The sequence below is a fragment of the Protopterus annectens genome, chromosome 9.part0 (assembly GCF_019279795.1).
Source record: "Protopterus annectens isolate FY-2018-M chromosome 9.part0, PAN1.0, whole genome shotgun sequence".
Lineage (NCBI taxonomy): Eukaryota > Metazoa > Chordata > Ceratodontiformes > Protopteridae > Protopterus > Protopterus annectens.
Window position 1 is genome coordinate 1,751,579,791 of NC_056743.1, and position 18,888 is coordinate 1,751,598,678.

Genomic DNA, 18,888 nt, shown 5'->3' on the forward strand with positions numbered 1-18,888 from the left:
ATCTCTTGTGCTGTTGGGCACTGTACATAAAAACATAAAGCATAAGTGGAAGGGGTACATGAACAAGCATCTTTTGTGCTGTTGGGCACTGTACATAAAAACATAAAGCATAAAAACTACCACAATATACTGAAAAATGAGGCCTGCCCAGCAACCATTCAACTAGCAGGACTTGAAGATTTTTAATGAAGTGAATCTCACTGCATTTAAGAGATTATCTGCAAACAAATTAAGCTTGCCTGAATAAGTTTTAGTATACACACATACACACACACACACACACACACACGGTTCTATTATTTTCTGAAGACCAAGGTGGCTGTAATTCACATTTCTGACTAAAGCATCTGAAAATTTATTTTAGTACCAGCTTGTGAAAAAGTGATTCTTTTGCTATTCCAGAAGTGAAATAACAGCTTCCACACACAACCTATGCCAGTAAGGAAAGGCATAAAAAATTCGGTTGATGCCTGGCAGTTATAAGCTTCAAACTTTCAAAATGAGCCCATGACATCCTTGATTTATATTGTTTATGAAAACAAAGCGCATCTGTTTTGTCTCCTAAAGATGCAATTAACTGAAATTATCCTATTATGAATGATTTTACATTCAAAAACTCTGATAAATGTTCTACTGATTCTCTTACATAAAACTTTGATTGTAATTATTGTGATAAGGCATGTTGTTTATTGTAACAATCATATAATTCTTTTCAGACTGACTTGGTAAAAGTATGGTTAAACTGAGCTGCAACTTTTGTGAGGCAGGTCTATAACTTCTAAGTGCTGATTATTCTTACGCAACCAAAATAAGTCATATACATCACATTCAAGTTACTGTTGGGGTTCAGTCTGACTGTGCACTCTCTCTCTCTCTCTATACATATATATATATATATATATATATATATATTCCACTTTTTATTGCATCATTTCAGCACCACCCCCGCCACCCATCAAGCTTCTAAGGAGCCATCATCCAGGCAGCCATGATGTTCCTTTGTGTTCTTATTGGCATCTCAGGAATTACAGCAATGTTTCATTTAATTATGAACCTAATCCTCACCCCTAGTGATGATATGAGCATTTGCATCACCTCAGAATCTCCCAATGCCCCCTCAGTTCACACAAGCATACTCACATGTGCCAGTGCTGCCATAACCAGCTTGGGCAGCCATTCCCAAGTCTTCTCGAGCAGGCTTCTGCAACAAGCTTCCACTCAGCCCTGTCAGAAGCCAGGTGAGAACAACTAGTCCCCGCCCCCACCCCAAGGATGAACACACCCATTCTTCCTGCCCACCAGCAAGCATCCACTACAGAAGTCAAAACTGGACCACCAAGGTTGTAATCCAGTCTGTAACTGAAAAATGTGAAAGAAATTTACTGAAAAATATTCCTTAGCAGTGAAAGACTGTAAAAACAAAATCTTTTTTATTCCATTAGCGTTAACCTCATTTTGAAATGGAGAGCTCTACATCATGGTTTGTAAATATAACTAGACCTTTTTATGAACACTTTAACAGCACACTACAAATCTGAATTTTTAAAATAATATAATTTATAATCAGTTAACAACACAGAAACACCACGTTTCATTTGGATATGTACAATATTGATTTTTCTTTCTTCTTATATGTATATAGCAGGTTAAACATTTTCCTCTGTAGTACCTTATAGGTGCCAAAAGTTGAATTCAAGACAGTTTTCTTTCATGTATGTTTCAATACTGCATATCAACTCCTGTAATATGTTACAGCATATCAATTTCTGAAGTGTTCACTGATCTTGATACAAATTAATTAATATGACAAGATTGAAACATCAGACTATTTTAGCCATTTATTGGGCTACTATCACATAAAAAAACGAAACAACTTTAGAACTTGCTTGGAGTTTCTGGCTGGGCTTTGCTGATATTATGAACCCATGGACAGAAAGACTAACATAAGGAGAAGATCCATTGGTATATGGTAGGTCTGCAGTCACCAACACCTCACAGTCCACTGCAACATCAGTATCCTCAGGTGTGCAAATGGCACATGAGGACCACAGTGGTTATCAAGCCCAAAAGTTTCAGCTTGGACCACCTGCTGCATCTTCTCCTAGGCTGCCAAAGTAATGACTTCCTGGGACTCATCCATAGGCAGAAATGAAAGCTTTCAGTTCCACAACAATGAAGGCATTTTTTTCTGATATGGGATCAGACAGGATGTCTTAAGTTTATCGTAATTCCCAGTGACTGCAATTGTGGAAGCACTCACTCCAGGTATGCTACCAATGAGCCCCTTGATGGTGCCATCAGGAGCTAATGAAAGACGGAAAAGCACATGAAGATCCTTCTTCTATGATGTTTCAGACTTACTAGTACCAGGGTACAAGGACAAAGGGGACATTCACAACTGTAGACAGTACAAGGGTATCAAACTCCTGTCACAATGCATGAAAGTTCTGGGCAGGGTGACTGATAAACAAATATGCAGAGTAGTAGAAAGTAAGATGGGAGATGAGCAGTTTGGATTCATATCAGGATGCAGGACAGCTGACCTGATGTTTGCACTAAAACAGATAGTAAAGAAGAAGCGATAGATGAGGAAAGAGTCCAATTGGGCATTCCTGCACTTGGAGAAAGCACGTGACAACGTCCCAAGAAAGCTGATTAGGGTTGTTCTGCGAAGGTTTGAAGTCCCAGAAACACCGGCAGAATTAGTACAGGCTATGTACAAGGACCCAATGACACAAGTACAAACAGTTTTCAGGCTCACAGGGCGATTCCTACTGGGTGAGCATGTGCATTCGAATTCTTCTCTAAGCACACTGCTGTTCACATTGGTGATGAACTACATTAGAAAACTGGTTGGAGGGGACAGATCAATAAAGTCGCTGTATGCAAATGATGTGGCATTACAGGCATACTATGAACAATAACTTCAGCAAACAATCGGAGAATGGAATGCAAAACTGAAGGCACGCGGGATGAAACTGAGTATGGACAGTTGTCATGCAGCAAATCGGAAAATCAGAAAAACCTGAAAACTGAGACAGAAGGGAAAATAGTAGGATAGGTTATCTGGGAGGGGTGGCTGGGAGCCATTATTAACTCCCCAAGTGATGCAGACATCCTACAGAAAGGCTTCACTGGGACCAATGACTGATGTCAAAACCATGGCCTTAAGCTTAATGCCAAGAAAATGCGCCATCATCTCCTTTGGGAAAAACTCAGTTCCCACTGATTACTACATTGATGGGTGCCCACTGAACACTGAAGGTGTTATAAGAGATCTGGGGACACAATTTGACAGCAACCTCTCCTTCAACCACCATGTTGTCACTGTGGTCAGAAAGTCCTTCTATGTGGCACATTTCATTACCAAGTTTTTTGCATCCAGAAGAAAGAGATCATCATTTCTCTCTACTCTTCCCTCATTATGCCAAACATAGAGTATAATACCCCATTTGGCATGTACCTCTCTAGACACCTGCAACAGCTGGAGAGGCCACAAAAGTACCTCACGAAGGGGATCCTAGGCCTTAAACACATGTCCTACACTGACAGACTCAAAAAACCCCAGCTATTCCCTGTCTCATATCATCTACTAAGAGGCGATCTCTGCTTGACTTACAAAGCCATGTCTGACCCAGCTCTGTTAGAAATGCTACATCTAAAGAAATCCCAATCCCTCCGCACCACATGCTCCAGAGACCTCAACCTCATTACCACAATCAACAGAACATGCTGGAGGGACAGACTTCCCATACATGTCAAGCACAGCACCTCACTGGCCCTCTTCAAGAGAAATCTTGATGAGTGGATGGGAAAACGAAAGTTCACCCTGGGGATCACTCCAGTGGCTGTACTTGATAGAGGCACTGGGAACTAACACTGGGCGGCACAATGCCAGGGCACTTCTATGGGCTAGGTTGTAAAGGCTCCAGGGTCATTAGCCTAGCACACACCTGTGAACCTATGAAAAGGGAAGTCTGAATGAGGAGGTCAAAGCTAGAATCACAGGGGCTGTAGCCAGCTGGTGTTGCATGTATGGGGTAGTGTGCGACAGAAGAATGCTAAAGGAGTTGAAAGTAAGGTATACAAAACAGTGGTATAAATCAGTACCAATGTATAGCACAGTAACCTGGGCAGGGAAGGTACAGCAGCTGAAGATGCCAGAGGTGATGGCAATGAAGTGCCTGAGATGAGTGGCACAATATACACTGTGGGACAGACAAAGAAATAAGGACATCAGAGCAGAATCCAAAGTAGCTCCAATTGCACAGAAGATCATACAACATAGATTAAGGTAGTTTGGGCACATGCTCAGGAGAGCAGAAGACAATACTGTGAAGATTTGGGAGACACAAGAAGAAAGCAAAACAAAACAAGGGCATCCAACAAAGAATGCATGGATTGTGAGAGAAGACTTGCGACTGTCTTATAAGGTAGGAAAATGGCAGTGAATTGAGAGAGATGGTGACAGTTGATGCGACACCCCAACTCCATGTAGAAAATGGGAAAAAGGGGGTTGAATCATCTTCCAACAATAATCAGTTTCCTAAAACATGGTTTAATATTTTTGATCATAATGCTTTACCATCAGTGCTATGCACATCATGCTTCATTACATAAGAATATTTTTTTCTCACCTTCTGATGCTCCTCCGAGCCATCTTCTGCATCGACTGAATTTGCTGAGTTACGCAGATATGCCAGTCCTGTATATGCAGCCTCCATTACTTCATGAAATGAGTGTACTCACATCCTTTGATTTAGCCATTTCTTCCTCAGCATCAGAAGAAGTCAGCACTCCAACCACAGAGAACATCTTCAAAACCATTTGGGTGGTCAGCCTGTACTTCAGCTTATGTTTCTTACATTCCTTCCAAGCCTTCAGGAACTGCAGCCTCTGTCGTAAAGCTGCAGTGGAGTGGTCATAATCCACATACACACCTGACCTGCTACAGCAAACTTTCTCCCAGGCTGGCATAACTGCTACAACATCTATATTTTCTTATTTGCAATCACAATTGCACCAGGATAATCCTAGGTTTGCCATAACTCTAATGCAGTCATTAACAATCAACACTTTTTTTTTTTTATTTTCCACTGATGACTTTGCAAAACCTGCCTACTGCACCATCTTGGTTTTTGCAAACTCTAATAAATCCAGGGGACTTAAGACTGCATTCTGTCTAAAATTCTTTCCATGCACGTTATCTTCCACTGTAACCTACTGCTGCTCGATTCCACTGTAACCTACTGCTGCTCGATTCCACTGTAACCTACTGCTGCTCGATACATGCTCTGCTTTGCCACCCAGTTCCTTCATTCTGTTTCAAACTACAACCACCTGCTGCTTAACTGGCATTATAGCGACCTTCCGAGCAAGCAGAAAGTCGACATCACTAACACCAACTATACGTAGTTTTCTTCACATATAGTTCCAACAGACCAGAAATATTGCACAGTTCAAACTTCACTTCTTTCAAAATTCTTGTGACTTCCTTAACACTCCGCATATTCCATTCACTGCTATCATATCAGAGATTACTCTTGATTCCTGTCATTACCCATTTCTTCCTCCTCGACCACATTTTTCTACTATGCATCCATTTTTTCTATCATTGTTTGAACATTGAGGCCTTCACACACTACAATTTCTGTCACTCACATTGAGAAAACACTGATTAACCACAACAGGAGAAACATTCAACCTCGTCAATCACTGGAGGACTTCACTGGTAATAGTAAATTTTTACACTTGATTAGTTAAAACAGTGAATATACTGGTATGGCAATAATATACTACAGCGCCATCTTTGAAACAAAAGTAGACAAAAGAAACTCACACAGACCACTACAAATCATATTTTAACAAGTCTTGGCAACTATCACACCATAACCTATAAATGCTCTCAGACAAAATGCCTAAAAATGCAATATTTTATGTTGCATTTAACTTGTTTCATTCAAGGGACTTTTACAATAGAAGTTAACTTACTGCAACTTTGATTACAGACAACCATCTCTCAGCCCCAGCTCTACTAAAAAGAATGATACTGTTTTAAACTTACTTAAAAGAAAACTGTGTGCCAAAACCTATGCACCTCATCATGGTTGTGCAAATACGTTGGGATACAGGTATTTATTTCACAAAAAGAGTTAGCTGAAGTCCTTGCCTGGTCACTGAATCATTGCTTGGCTGGAAAGAAAACAGTGGAGCCTCTGCTGTTGGGAAGAGTACATCAGTGTATTATTTCACAGCCATTTGCAAAATGCAAACTCTAACCTCAAGATATGCATCAGTGCTTACATACACCACCAGCTGTAAGGTACAGACTGTAAACAAAAAACATCAAAGTATGTATGAACTTCCATCTGTAATATGTAAACCGTAAACATGAATGACATTAAGCATACTGGCCTCCTTAAGTGCATTTTGTGGCAGATTAGACACCATAGTTATGTTTCTTTCCATCTTTTCCAGATTCACTCTAAATTGGCCCTAGTTGTGAGTGTGTGTGGTGCACCCTCTAAGGAGGGCTGGGTCTTGAACTAGCAACCCGATCCTGTAAAACCCGTACCAGCTATGGAAATGACGAGTATTGAATGCAAGGGAGCGAATCCAGGATTTTCCAGATTAGAAAAACAAAAACAAGCAATTACAGTGGACAAACAAGGGAATACTATCTCCTTTCAAATGTACATATTAAGATCTTTTTTCCTCCAAAACTTGAAAGAATGTTAAAAATAAACCTTTCCAAAACACTAAAACTCGATTAGAAATACTTAAACAGTACTGTTGCCAGGTTCTTACTGTCACAATAATGCCCTTTAAGGTGGGAATTACAAGAAGATAAATCTTCCAGGAGTAGAGAGGCATGCTGCCTGTAGCAATGAAGATTAGTACAATCCCACATTGTCTAAGTTATGCACTGAAACTCAAAGAGTGTATTACTGAAACATCTTGTAAAGGACTTCAAAATTTGTTTTAGCTTGTTCCTATTTATACACTGAAATAGTACTTACACATGTTTTTTCCATGATCACTTACAGAGGACAGTTAAAAATCACTAAATCTTCTTCTTCTTTCGGCTTTTTCCCGGTTAGGGGTCGCCACAGCGGATCACCTGTCCGCTCATGATTGGCAGTGGAGTTTTACGGTGTCGAGTTGCCAGCCCGGCATCCAACCTTCCACAGAAGGCACACATACACACACACTCATGCCTAGGGCCAATTTAGAGTGTCCAATCCACCTACAACATGTCTTTGGGATGTGGGAGGAAACCGGAGCACCCGGAGGAAACCCACGCGACCACAGGGAGGACATGCAGACTCCGCACAGAAGGCACCCCAGCTGAGAATCGAACCGGAGAACCTCTTGCTGTGAGGCATCAACGCTAACCGCTGCACCACTGTGGCCGCCTACTACTGCATTATTTGTAACATTAAAGTTCTTAAGCATATATACAAATTTGTGCTCATTTACTGACATTGATGAGGTATACTACCTTCCTATAAATCATAGTAATTATACTACTGAGTGTAATGACGGTGTATAACAGTGATATATTTAAGTTACTCTGTTGTAGTCTAACCTTAATTTATTTACTGCATATATTGTAACATCATCAGCAGATCCAGTGGGCTTGTAATGATGAAACAATGTATAGCAATTTATTTACTAAATATATAATTAGAATCATTTGAAACAAATTTCAGTAACTTCCAAGTGTAGGAAAACCTTCAAAGTTAATTACATTTTTTGCCTAAGCACCTGACAACAATTAATGTCACCCTCACCAGCATGTTTTTAATGTTCACTTGAATGTCATACGAATGGCAGGAAAAACTGATAACTAACAGCTCCAAATGTCTCTTCTGCATGAAATCCAGAACACACTAGTTTATGCAAACCTTTAACTACTGAAAGGCAAGTAGGGAAATGATGTCCCACCTCAAACACCACAATGCCGACAGCACCAACGAAAGTGACCTTCAAGTTTGGACTCTTTTTCTGGAATATTTGCACATGAGGAATTGATCTCTCTCAAATGGCACCGAGTCAGATGTTTGAAACTGTTGTCTATACACCACTGAAACTGTAGGGATCTTGAAAAACAACTACTGTAGTCAGGAACCCTGCTTAACTATCTGAAGGGCAGACATTTTTCTATAGCATTATTACTGTTGAGACACCATGTGTGGCACTATAAAATACAAGGGTCTGACAGGATGCCAGGCAGCCTTACTGACCATACAAAGTAACTCAACACCACAGCTATGGTGTTTCTTCAAGCTCTTAAACAAAATCATAGCAAACAAGTTTAACTATGGCCTGATTGAAAACAGTCTGGTTGGAAAGTGACATGACTTTAATGTGTTCCAGGCATGGTCAATACACTAGTGGTCAGTATTCTTATGTCCAATCACTATAGTATGAATACCAGAATCTGCACTTTGAGATTGAGACTGCTATATCCCAGGAATTTATTTTTCCCCAAGATATAGGGATCTTAAGAGCTGGTACATCTAAGTAGTGAAGGGGGGGTACAATCCTTGCAAACAATCTTTTTTAATGGTATTTCTCACTGTAACTGATGCTTACAGTCAAGCCTGATATTCTGTGACCATTCATTATGAGGGTCAATCACAAATTACTCACAATTTCATTAGGGAGCTAGCTTTAACCCTTTAATGATGTATCATGACTTATCTCAGCATCATAGGAAAAGGCTTGAACAGCATGTCCTGTGATAATTCAGTTTTAGTTTAGTCAGTCCACTAAGATGAAACAAATCACAGACTCACTTATCACAGACTAAATAAATGACCAGGTCTTAAAGATTCTACAGTGATGCCTTACCTCCAGTCGATGTGAGATCTCTGCTAGTTTGGTGATGGATGGCTCCTTGTAAACAAACTCCTGCTCATCCAGGTCTCCAAATTTGCTGCCATAAAATCCAACTCGGAAGTAAGTGCCAAACATCCTCTTAGTATTCTGAAGAATTTAAACAAACCCAAAAATACGTAAAGCATTAAAAAAGAAGCATTTTCTGAAGTAGAATACAAAGTAATTCAGGGAATTCTTTCAATTAATTTCTGAACCATGAATCTTGCAATAAACAGTGGGGCAATGTGCTAGTCTGCAATGACTGTGGCACAAGAAAAAACTCTTTAGTGACAAAGCTCAGAAGATTTGATTAATAAAAAGTACCCTAGGATATCCTTTTATAATGTCAGTAACCCTAAGACAGTAAATCTTTTCACTAGTTATACCAACTAATAACCGTTATATTTATCGACTCTACTCCAAGTACATCAAGGATTTTCTTTACTCTATGATTAGGTGTAACAGTCACAAATTTGTTATTTCAGTTTAACTATAACATCTTTCTTAACAGAAAGCAGCTACATCCGTTTGAGGAGGACCATATTAAGGCAGTCTCATTATTTAAACCTCCTTATACAGACATCGAACAGAAGGACAAACATTGAAGGTTGGTGGTGGTGTTGACTAGGGGTAAAAGGGTGACCGATTACTTCATCTAAATATGTGGACTTTTGTCTGCATTGTTTCTGAAGCTCACATAGAACAAATTAAAACTACATTAGATTTCTGTTGTTCAAAGAATGCACTGAAGTGCTTTGATATGACATGGGGAAAGATTTTAACAAGGCTTCAATTACTGAAAAGATAGCAAGTTTGAAACAGATGGTAACTACCAGGTCAGAAAATTCAGCCACTTATCAAATGTTTTGAGTTAATGAATTGATGGAAGTAAAGTACTGTATTTTGATGAAAGCTGTTACTAGAGTCAACATTTTAAAACTAGACAGCTTGAAATTTTGAATTAACAATGTTTAAGAAGGCAGGCTGATGTACGGTACTTACCGCAGTACTAAACTTCCAAGCACGTCTCAGAAAGAAATTACTCAGCATGCAGCTGTCTGAGGGTGCTCTTTCAGCAAATGCCTTCTCATAGCAGTTCTCAGCTGGCGAGATCCCCCTCACCCAAGAAGCATATCTCGTATTGAAAGACCACTAGCTATAACATAACTCATTTGTTCTTTTAAATCAGAGGTCGAAGAAACAGTTTAGTACACTAAAAGGACTGGGATCTACAAACAGTTATACATCCTCTAAGGGAATGAGCACCTGACTGACATGTTCTAGGAAATCTGGTGTTGCAACAAATTCCCGCATAAACAGTCTCTATGATATACAGTTATTACTATGAGCTGACAGTACACTGGCTAAGCATTACACAATGATGCATCACAGAGGACAAAATCAGCTACACCACCTAACCAGGAAACTAACACAAGACAAATGAAAAAATAACCACTAAAGCAAACTCTACTCAACTACTGCCCCAAAACTTGTTTTCAGTGCAGACACAATATCGTATGCAAATTCCTGGTGAAAGTGCCCACTCTAAAGCAAAATGCTGAGGCACAGATCTGAAAGAAAAACTCAACCCCAGCAAATGAAAGATATGTACTTAATATAGTAGATGATCAATGAAAGACCCCTCCTAGATGGGTCCTTGGTCGAGTTCATCTTCACCAGTTAGAACTGGACAATAACGTTAAAGACCCTGCACTCAACAACATCCATGTCCTTTCCTTGATATACACCATGACTACAAACACCGGAAACTAAGTGTTCTCAACCACCAAGGCTGCCAGGCCACCCATTCACCACTAATGAGCACCTTCCATCAAATCAAAAATAACACTGAAAACTTGACACCTATACAGTTACACAAACAGCACACACAAGTATATGACTGTCCACCTTACAAGGAATTCCAGCAGTGAAGGCTGGAGGGAAAAGATGCTCCCACCATAGGGGGATGGAGGAAGGCTAAATCTGACCCATCAAATAGGGTCCAATCACAGATCAAGTGATGCTGTAAGACCATACCTGTTACATCTAACATTAAGGATTCTTTTGATAAATCTCTGGATGGGCTAAATTCCAAAAGTAACTACCAGGATGAAAAAAAAAACTGCACAAAAATAGAACTCAGAATCCTGAAGTACTGCCTTATTAAAGAGGACCGACTCTCACTGTGGTGGTCAACACAATAATGCTTGGTAAATGTATGCGCTAATAACCAAGAAGCTATGTTGCATATTTTTGCAGTGGACACAACCACTTTCCCAGTTGAATAAGCTTTGATCACAGCACTCACCAAAGGGAGTCTGCCATTTGATAAGCAAAACATAATGTACTTGGCAGATACAACTAGAAAGTGTCTGCTTGACAGCCACAAGCACTTCCTTTCCTAAAGCAAGAACATCGTCCTAAATTCAAGCACCTACTTCAGGCAACAGTTCATCTGATGGAGGTCATCCAGTATGTGAAAAGTCCTTTCTGACATAGTTTCGGCCCATGCAAATAAAACAAGGAAATGGAAGTAATGATACAGGGACAGCTGATAACTTAAAAAAAAAAAAAAAAAAAAAAAAAAAAAAAAAAAACACTTTCAAGAGGAAATGTTTGCTAGGGTTACAATTCAGCGGATTCTAGTAAAGATCATATGTGATTTCATAGGTATGAGGGCTTGACGTGCTGACATCCTATACAAAGAAGTGACAGGCAATGCATAACAGGAAATCAGCTTCAATACTGCTGGTCTTACAAGCTCAGATGGTGGGGCACGCAATGCAATAAAAAATACAGCTACGAATACAAAACTTCCAGTAAAAAAAAAGACAAAATAAGCATTTTCTACCTTATCCCCTGTATCCCCTCGCACCCTCATGATTCTATGTATATTAACTGTTAAAGTTTCTCAACCTCAGTGTTAAGGGAATACTTTTCTTACTTACACTCAGCATTTGACAAACTTTAACTTATTACATTTATACAAGATTAAACAGACTCAATGTTATCAGTTTGATAATATTTTAATCTATAAAAGTGCTGTTTATCATGAAATATGCTTTTTGGAGGGAGGTAGACAAATCTGTTAATAATTTCAAATCCCATGGTAAGGAAAGGTTCTTTAAAGGAAGCTAGAGATGTGGCACTCAAACGGCTTGACCAGGAAGACTGCCACACCACACTCCTGTGTTACATCACCCTCAAAATAATATGGTTAAAAGGCCAACATTTAAGACAATTAATAAAGTGACATGCTCCAAGGCAGTACATTAATACTGGTGAGAGCCGTAGCCAGTAATCTTACTAGTACTTAAAATGTTTACTAGACATGTATATGCAAAAAATATACCAGTGATAACAAACATCATGATCAAAAATGTGCAAGTGCCAAAAACAAACTGGTTGGGTCAAGGAACGTACATTCTTGTACATCAAGTGCAGAGATTATGGAGTGCATCACAGTGGTTTTGCAGAAATTCCAGAAAGCGGGACCTTCCAGGTTTTTACTGAGTATTAACTGGTGAAGATGAACTAACCAATGACCTACTAAAGAGAGTTTTTAAGTTTAGATCATGTTTTCCAAGCCGATTGTTACACTGCAAAATATAATGTACGAACACACACAACTAAATCTGTTCACCAGTGATTTGTCACTTTCTTTAGTAATTATATATCACAGCTCTAAACTTTCAAGTGCATCTCAGTTATTAAGGTCATCTTTCCGTCCCTGGGGCAGCTCCCAGCCAAAGTGCATTGAGGGTCTCTAAACACTTGTTCTGGACATTCACTCCATTATCGAAGTTGCCAAGGGATTAACAATAAAAAAGTAATACAGGTCCATCCTCCATTATTTTTTCCTGCAAGAGAAAGCATGACAATTCTTCCCAACAGTCAACAGTTCAAGTACATCAGACATGATAAAAATAATAGATAGTAAAATACAAGAGGTAAAAATGTTTGTGGTCCCCTTGATTTTGTATGTGGTCAGGCTTACTTCTAGCAACCCAATGATAGTAATGCTAAGCAATTAATAACTGACTAAATAATTTTATCTGTGAGGGAAAGCAGTCTATGGTTAAATGGGTTAAGATGACCTTAGGAATGTTGCAAGAATGCATGCGGTTACAGATTTAAAGGGGTAATTTAATGCCATTCATTTAAAAGCTACTGCAAATAGTACAAGGTGAGGTCGATAAGCCAAATGGAAATAAGACAAGAAGGGACGAGCAGAGTCAAAAGCGATTATCATTTTCTTTTTCTTTCTAAGCATGCATATGTACTACATACTGCTCTATTACTTTTTTGTTTAAACACGTTTATCACATTATCACTTAAGACACGGGTACACATACACTAATAGGAAAAATAACATTTTTCCATACACACACATTATGCATTGCATAGCTTTTCTTTGTTACAACTGTCTTTTAATCCAAAATTACCCAAACTGCACAGTTCCTGCCTCCCCTTAAACCACATTCCTCCCCCTGAACATTATTCTGCATTTATTCCAACAAATTCCATTCAGCTCTTTTCCTCCAATATTATTGTTTATTCATCTCTTTTAAACACCTTTATTGAATTATCACTTAAGACATAGGCAAACATACATTTATATAAAAGAAAACAAACCATACTAATATATTCCTAGTTACAAACATAACATCACTTTTTTGTATAACTATCAATCCAATATCTTATTTATTTATAAATATTTAAATAAATTAATTAAGACATTTATTTATCTGCATGTATTGCTCCCACAATGTCCATCTTTTTTTCTATATAATTTGCTCCCACCCTATTATAAAGATCCCACTTCTGGATTTAGCTCTCTTACAATATTCAGTACTTCAAATACAGTAGGTTTAGACTTTAATTTCCATTTTCTAGTAATTACTTTTTGGCAGCCACCAGAATTAAGCTTAGCAAGACCTTACTGTGTGTCTAGGCAATTCAGATCTTGTGTTTCAACTCACAAAATTAATTTCCTTAGTTAAATCCATTTGTTCATCAAATATTTCTGACTGTGTGTGTGTGTGTGTGTGTGTGTGTGTGTGTGTGTGTGTGTGTGTGTGTGTGTGTGTGTGTTAAAGTCTGCCAACTCATTACACTTCCAAAGCAAGTTTTCAATAACTTCTTTCTTCCCCATCAAACCTCCAACATCTGCAATCTAGCTGAAGAAAAATTCTCTGGAGTCTGCTTTGGATACAATAACACATATGCAAACAAACATCCTAAATTTTCTAGACTTTGCTGCATATTGAGAAGTCATACATATGTCCTCCCACTGTTTCCTTATGAATTGCTTATCCAGTTTCTCTTCCCAATCTTTTCTAAGCTCCTCTGATTCCTTGAGTTACTGTGCAGTATTTTATACTGCACTACTAAATATCCTTTTTAACAGCAGCTTCTATTCTAGATTCAAATTAAAACTGTACCAGAGAATGTCTTTCACTCTCTGTCGATACTCTGATATCAATCCCTGATAGCGAAGCAGTGGCCTCTAGCCTGCAGTCCAAATGTCTTCTTGGCCTCTTCCCAATCTTGTTACCTTTCTCTCTCTCTAGTTATTTGCTCCCAATAACTTGGTTCTTTGTCAGTTTTCTAAAGTAACTTCCACCCCCTTGCCTATTTTTTTGTACCAGTAACTGCAGTCATACCTATCACAAAAACCTCCTTTCCATTCTCTTGTTGGCTTAGATCTTAGAATATTTTCTGCTACTTTATGAATATATTACATACGGCTGTTATTCTCCTTAAGGATCTGCAGAAAAAACTTCCATTCTCTCCTTATTTTTTGAATTTCCTCCCCGATTCATCATCAGTTCCTTTCCACACAGCTTTCTGTTTGTGTTATGTAAATGAGCCTCAACCAGGCATCCTAAAACACCATTTCAAATCAAGTAAACCTAAATCACAATGGAAGGATCAACATCCCACTTGACCCTTGCCCTATTCATCTCCTAGATTAAATCCTTCAACTCTTTATTAATTGTTGTCCACAAATTCTCCTCTGGTGATAAAAATATGTCTGGCCCATATAGAAAACTAAAGGGACTAAAAACATTTTCATTGCTTGTACCTTGATATCCATATCCATAAGCAAGGGCTTCCCGTTTTTCAGTTTTTATATTACCTTACACTGCTTCCCACTGGATCATCATTCTAATCTTCTTCCTTTTCTTTCGGCTTTTCCCGGTTAGGGGTAACAACAGATCACCTGTCCGCTCATGATTGGCAGTGGAGTTTTAAGGTGTCAAGTTGCCAGCCCGGTGCCCAACCTTCCACAGAAGGCACATCATCATCATTCTAATAATGTTGTCAAATGTTTACCTCCCCTACACAAAGCCACAATGTACCACATCTATCAATCCTGGGAACTCCTTTGGCATTCTTTAGCTATTATAGACTTAAATAATTTACAACCATGGTCTGAAACTGAAATGGGCTTATATGAAGCTGGGTCTGATGGGTCTTTACTATATTTAGGTATTACAGCTACCACAACTTCCTTCCAGGACACTGGTACTTCCTCTCACTTTAAAATGCTGTTAAACAAAACCTTCCAGTTTTTTTCAACTTTTTCCCTCCTAGCTTCCAAACTTCCATATGAATACAATCTATTCCTGGAGACTTTAATGACGAATGATTAATCATCACCATTTTTATCTCATCTCCTCCTATCTTAACTGTTAATTGTTGAGCCTCATCGACCTCTAACCTTGGCATATATAGGTTTTCCCTAAATATTTCAATTTGTGCTCTCTCTTGATTTCCACGTCTCTGCTTTATACAAATTTTCATACATTTATGAAATATCTGTAATACCTCTACAGGATCTCTGGTTATTTTTGTTATAGACTCCTTAAATTTGGCAAAAAAACTTTCTACTTTCTGTTACACAAGTCACTGTGCTAAACATTTTTCTGCTCTGGATTAATTACCAAAACAGTCGCTTAACAGCAATCTTTCCAAACTCATGCTTATTATCCAGATACTGTTGTATTTTCTCTTAAACACTCTGCAGTTGTATTTCTTCTTGTTTTGTGAGATTCCCCTTGCTCTACAATATTATAACCTTTGTCAACCCCTTTACATAATTCCTGTTACTTCTTAACCATATCTGTTTTTATTTTACTTCTCCTCTACTTCTGAATTCCACTTTCATTTTATCCCATTCATTAGCTGCAACTTTCTGAAGAAGTTTCTATCTTCCCTAAAAACTCTCAATTTCCACTACCCATTTGTTAACCTCCACTCTTTTTAAAAGGTAGGTGTGGAAGCTCCAGTATCTCATTCTTACTTCATTACCTTGCATTTGTATCTTAGACATTATTTGCACATGATCTGAAATAATTACTGGATGTGTGTGTCAAAGTTTTAATTAAATGGTGATGTTCCTGTGAAATATAATTTCTGTCTAGTCTAGACCAGTTACTGCACTTTGGGGAATAATATGTAAATACTCTGTGTTCCTACTACTGAATTAATGTCTTCCATACCAAATATTTTCAAAAATTTCTTCAGCCTTCTTTTGCCTTCTAGGTCCCCAGATCCATCATCGTTGTAAATCAAATTTCAGTCTCCACCTATAAGTAATATTCCCTGCTGAAAGCTGATAATTTCTCCCTAAAATTTCTTAAGCTCCATTATAGCAGTTTTAGGTGGAATATAGATGCATGCCATAGTACTCCTCCTCCCTTGCCAGTAGCCCCTTACTACCACAAGTCTACCATTATCATTTTTCCGTTTCTATTACTATTGGAGCTCTTCTAGCTACCAGCATAAGTACTTCTATTTTCCTTTGTCCCTGATACTCTGTTGAATATCCCTCCTGAAATCCTTTATCAAATTCATATGCTCCCTTCTTTCCAAATGTGTCTCATGTAGCCTTTCTATTTGCACTCAGCATTTCTTAACATAATTCAACACTCTTTCCTTTTGGTCTATACCTGTGACACTATTAATATTTCAAAATAAAATGGACAGTGTAGCCATTATAAGAATTTATTATTCCCACCTGTTATATACGACAGCTTTTTCAGAAGTATATTTCCAGCTTTTGCTTTACATGCACCCACTAATGTTTGGCAGGTTGATCATGTATACATCTGTTGCTTGTCATCTCCATTTGAACCTATGTCACATTTTACAAGATTTATTTGTTTTAATGGAAACCTTTAAACAAAAACACATACCACCAGAACACCCCCTAACCTATTAACTTAAAACAAACACACAAACCTATGTACATCTTCAAAAAATGAAGTTTGCCCCTCCTGACAGAACAACTGTTTCAATCAACAGCTGCACACATAGGTATTACCTAACCTAAAATTAAGGTTATGCATGCTAAGACAAGTCAGAAGAGCCTGTGCTATTACTTACACTAATTGCTATCTGATCTTGTTTTACCTTTATTCCTTTACCAGATGTAGAAAAAAAGCAGGAACAGTTTCAGAAAGCACTAATGTTTAGCCTTAGAAAATGTGTTCTCACTTTTACTGCCTATACCTGCAATCAGTTTGTCTCCGTGGAAACATACAAATAAAATTTACAGCTGCCCTCAGATGCAGACCTCTCAACTCACACTGAATGTTTACTTGCTAAAGGAAAACTTGTCATCACAGTCAGTGTTATTTTACTTACTTGCTTACACAAACTTGTTAGATTAAGCCAAGGGCCTTAATCCAGACATTCACATATGCAAAAGTAAGATGAAGCATATCAACTCTACATATATTTTAACCTGTGCACTTTTACATCCCATCCCCCACTTCAACAACCCAAGATTACAGCATATCAACAAACATGTGTTTACACTGCAATGCCTAAATTTCTAAAAACTAAAAAGGCACCTGCTTAGTTTAGCATCTTTATCACATACAACAAAACCTGAAAATACTTTACTATACAACATGCAATTTATATCATGAAATGTTTTACACATATTGGTGTTCCCCCTTTCCCCTTAGTTTCCTTCCAAAATTAATGATGTGAACTGGGGTATATACTTTCCAGTCCACCACAAGTTTAAACAAAGTCAACAAAAGTCCAATATTTTCATTTTTTTCCTGTAAAGCCATAACTCACAAATCTGAGTGATGCTTTAGAATCTCACATTTATTCACTAAATTTGGTGTTGCTGGTCTTCCTGTTCATCTCCAACCCCACATTCCGGTTCAAGTCCAAGGTACTTCTTCTAGTCAATTCTTGTGCTTTTTTTCAGTCTCTTAAGCATTTAACTTTGGAACACTGGAAAATGTTTCACTGGCACAGTCTTGCTACGAGCTTTATCATCAGAAGAATGAGAAACACAGTCCCCTTCTGTTTGTTGGCTCACTTTCTGTTGGAAAATTGTTTTTGTACATCTTCCTAGGCCTGTTATGCATATAAAAATGGCTTTGATCCTCCAAAAAATATTCTGAAGACAGATGGATACAGCAGCTTTAGTCTCTCACCTGCTTATTGACATTTCCTGATTGCTGGAATAAATTTGCTTCTCTTCTGCTTGGTGTACAGAGAATAATCATTTTCCTCAAACACTCTACGGTTTCCAGTTTTTAATACTTTGCCCTTCTGCAACAGTTTTGTCAGAATCAACTCTTTCTGCTGACATGGTTGCATCTTTACCTTATACAGATTTTAGCTGCTTTCTCATGGCTAGGTTTGGAGCATAGACATGATACACTCTTTAAATTAGCAGACCCTACTGTGGAACACCAGTCCAAATACCTATATTTGCCTTCACAAAATTAATACAATCTGTTCCTTCTAGTTTCTCTGGAACAGCAGAAAATATCAGGTTTTCTCTGTGTGTTCTGTCCTTTTTAACTCTAAATTTTCAAACAGCTCTTGTTGAACAGTGTCATACTCAGCCACCCCTTTCTTCATTTTGTCCTCTGCTTTCTGCAGTTTTATCAATTCATCTTAATAGCTGTTTATTTTTTTTCCATCTTCTGCAGCCTTTTGCTATTTGAGTTGACATATGCCTTCACT

At 38.2% G+C, this 18,888-nt stretch overlaps 1 protein-coding gene across 8 annotated transcripts in view; it reads right to left on the reverse strand.

The window, feature by feature from the left end:
• DOCK6 (dedicator of cytokinesis 6) overlaps window positions 1-18,888 on the reverse strand; it is a 2,991,519-nt gene that overhangs the window by 212,404 nt on the left and 2,760,227 nt on the right. For 5 of the 8 annotated variants that reach the window (XM_044084600.1, XM_044084599.1, XM_044084598.1 and 2 more), the window contains one exon: window positions 8,857-8,982. In XM_044084600.1, coding sequence (XP_043940535.1) covers window positions 8,857-8,982 — 126 coding nt within the window. Of the gene's footprint in view, window positions 1-8,856; window positions 8,992-18,888 lie in introns of all 8 variants that reach the window. The other 3 variants (XM_044084603.1, XM_044084597.1, XM_044084604.1) reach the window with 1 other exon arrangement.